The sequence below is a fragment of the Chionomys nivalis genome, chromosome 1, assembly GCF_950005125.1.
Source record: "Chionomys nivalis chromosome 1, mChiNiv1.1, whole genome shotgun sequence".
Lineage (NCBI taxonomy): Eukaryota > Metazoa > Chordata > Mammalia > Rodentia > Cricetidae > Chionomys > Chionomys nivalis.
Genome location: NC_080086.1, coordinates 17,566,820 through 17,568,293, shown reverse-complemented (window position 1 = coordinate 17,568,293; position 1,474 = coordinate 17,566,820). Strand labels below are relative to the sequence as shown.

Here is a 1,474-nt window from a genome sequence, read left to right as displayed (position 1 = left end):
TCCTCTTATTACACATATACACATTTTATAACATATTTGACCCCATCAAATTTTCTCTGAAAGACATGCAGAAAATATATTCAACATTTTTTCAATATGCAAATGAATAAACAATATTCAAAGAGAAAAATCTTGATAAAACACACCTAGTAATCTGAAGGGTTTCCTTCTAAAGATTCACAGAATCCTTATGACAGATTTAGCATCACTGAACACGTGAATACATACACACATATACTTTATATATTAACAAAAATCATTTTAAAATGTCAAAGTTATTAATTCTATATAGAAAAATTATATTTTGCTAATATTATATCTTCATATATTTATTTAGTCCATATTCATATTTATTCTTGAATAACAGCATAGGTATTTCCATATTATCTGCCAAGGATGCAATAGTTAGTATAATAACTAATAGTTAGTATAATAACTAATCATCTCAATTCACAATGCTACAGGAGGTTGAATATATACCAAATTATTTATTAAAAACTAATGTTCCTCTAAAATACAAAAGATGATGTACATTTTATAAAACTCTGGGCTCCACATCACTAAACCTGCACCTCAGCCACCACACCATGGAAATAAATGCCTGTCTAAGTTTAGTGTTTCCCAGAATCAAGAGATAGGAGTGGCCGGAAGGGAAAGCAGCTTCAGTAATAAAGAAAAGCAGAGAAATTGAATTTTTTAGCTCATAGTTAATGTCACAAAACTGAAAAAGAAGTGACAGAAAATAGATACTGTACAGTAACAAAAATGTGACCACCATTTGCAGGGCCTTTAAGTGAGCTGCCTTGCTGATGTCTTTGGAGCCTGGCATATTGTACTGCATGTTCTTCAAATGTCGCCACAGGGAGAAGATGAGCAGGAGAAACATGGTCAGGGTCACGGTGAAGGGAATGAGTGTGAACATAGAATTGGTGAGTAAATCGAGCTTAGCAGCTTCAGAATTATTACTTGTGATCACTCTGAAGAAAGTATTTGCTTCAATTCTGTCAATCCAGAGGTCAATATGTGTGTTTACAACTAAAATGTTTAAAAACAAGATGAGCAGAGATGCAAACAGTGTCCCTAAAACTATTTTTTTTACTCTCCACTTTAGATGAAGAAAAATAGAGTTTGAAAAATTAGCTATCTTGAGAAAATAGAAGATGCTGAGACATGTAGCAAGCCAGATACTGAAATGATTGGTTACTGTCCATAAAATAAAAATTTGTATCATAATCTTTCTAGTTATTATTATTTCTGGGTATTTTTCAGAAACAAATAAACTTGCAGTTAGTGAAAAGAGCAAGGCAACTCTGGAAATTGCCAGAGTAGTCAAGATCTGATCTATGAAACATATCTTTCTCCATTTTAACCAGTCCATAATGTTCACCAAAACTGTGAATGCATTGCCAAAATTTCCCATTAGAAATTCCACACTTAAAGTAGTTAAAAATATGTAATATAGGACATCATTCAT

The 1,474-nt window shown here is 32.0% G+C and overlaps 1 protein-coding gene across 1 annotated transcript; it reads right to left on the bottom strand.

Moving 5' to 3' along the window:
* Window positions 1-535: 535 nt before the first annotated feature.
* Window positions 536-1,474, bottom strand: LOC130883454 (taste receptor type 2 member 140-like). The gene has a single exon (XM_057783885.1). The coding sequence runs from the start codon at window positions 1,472-1,474 to the stop codon at window positions 536-538; it is 939 nt and encodes a 312-aa protein (XP_057639868.1).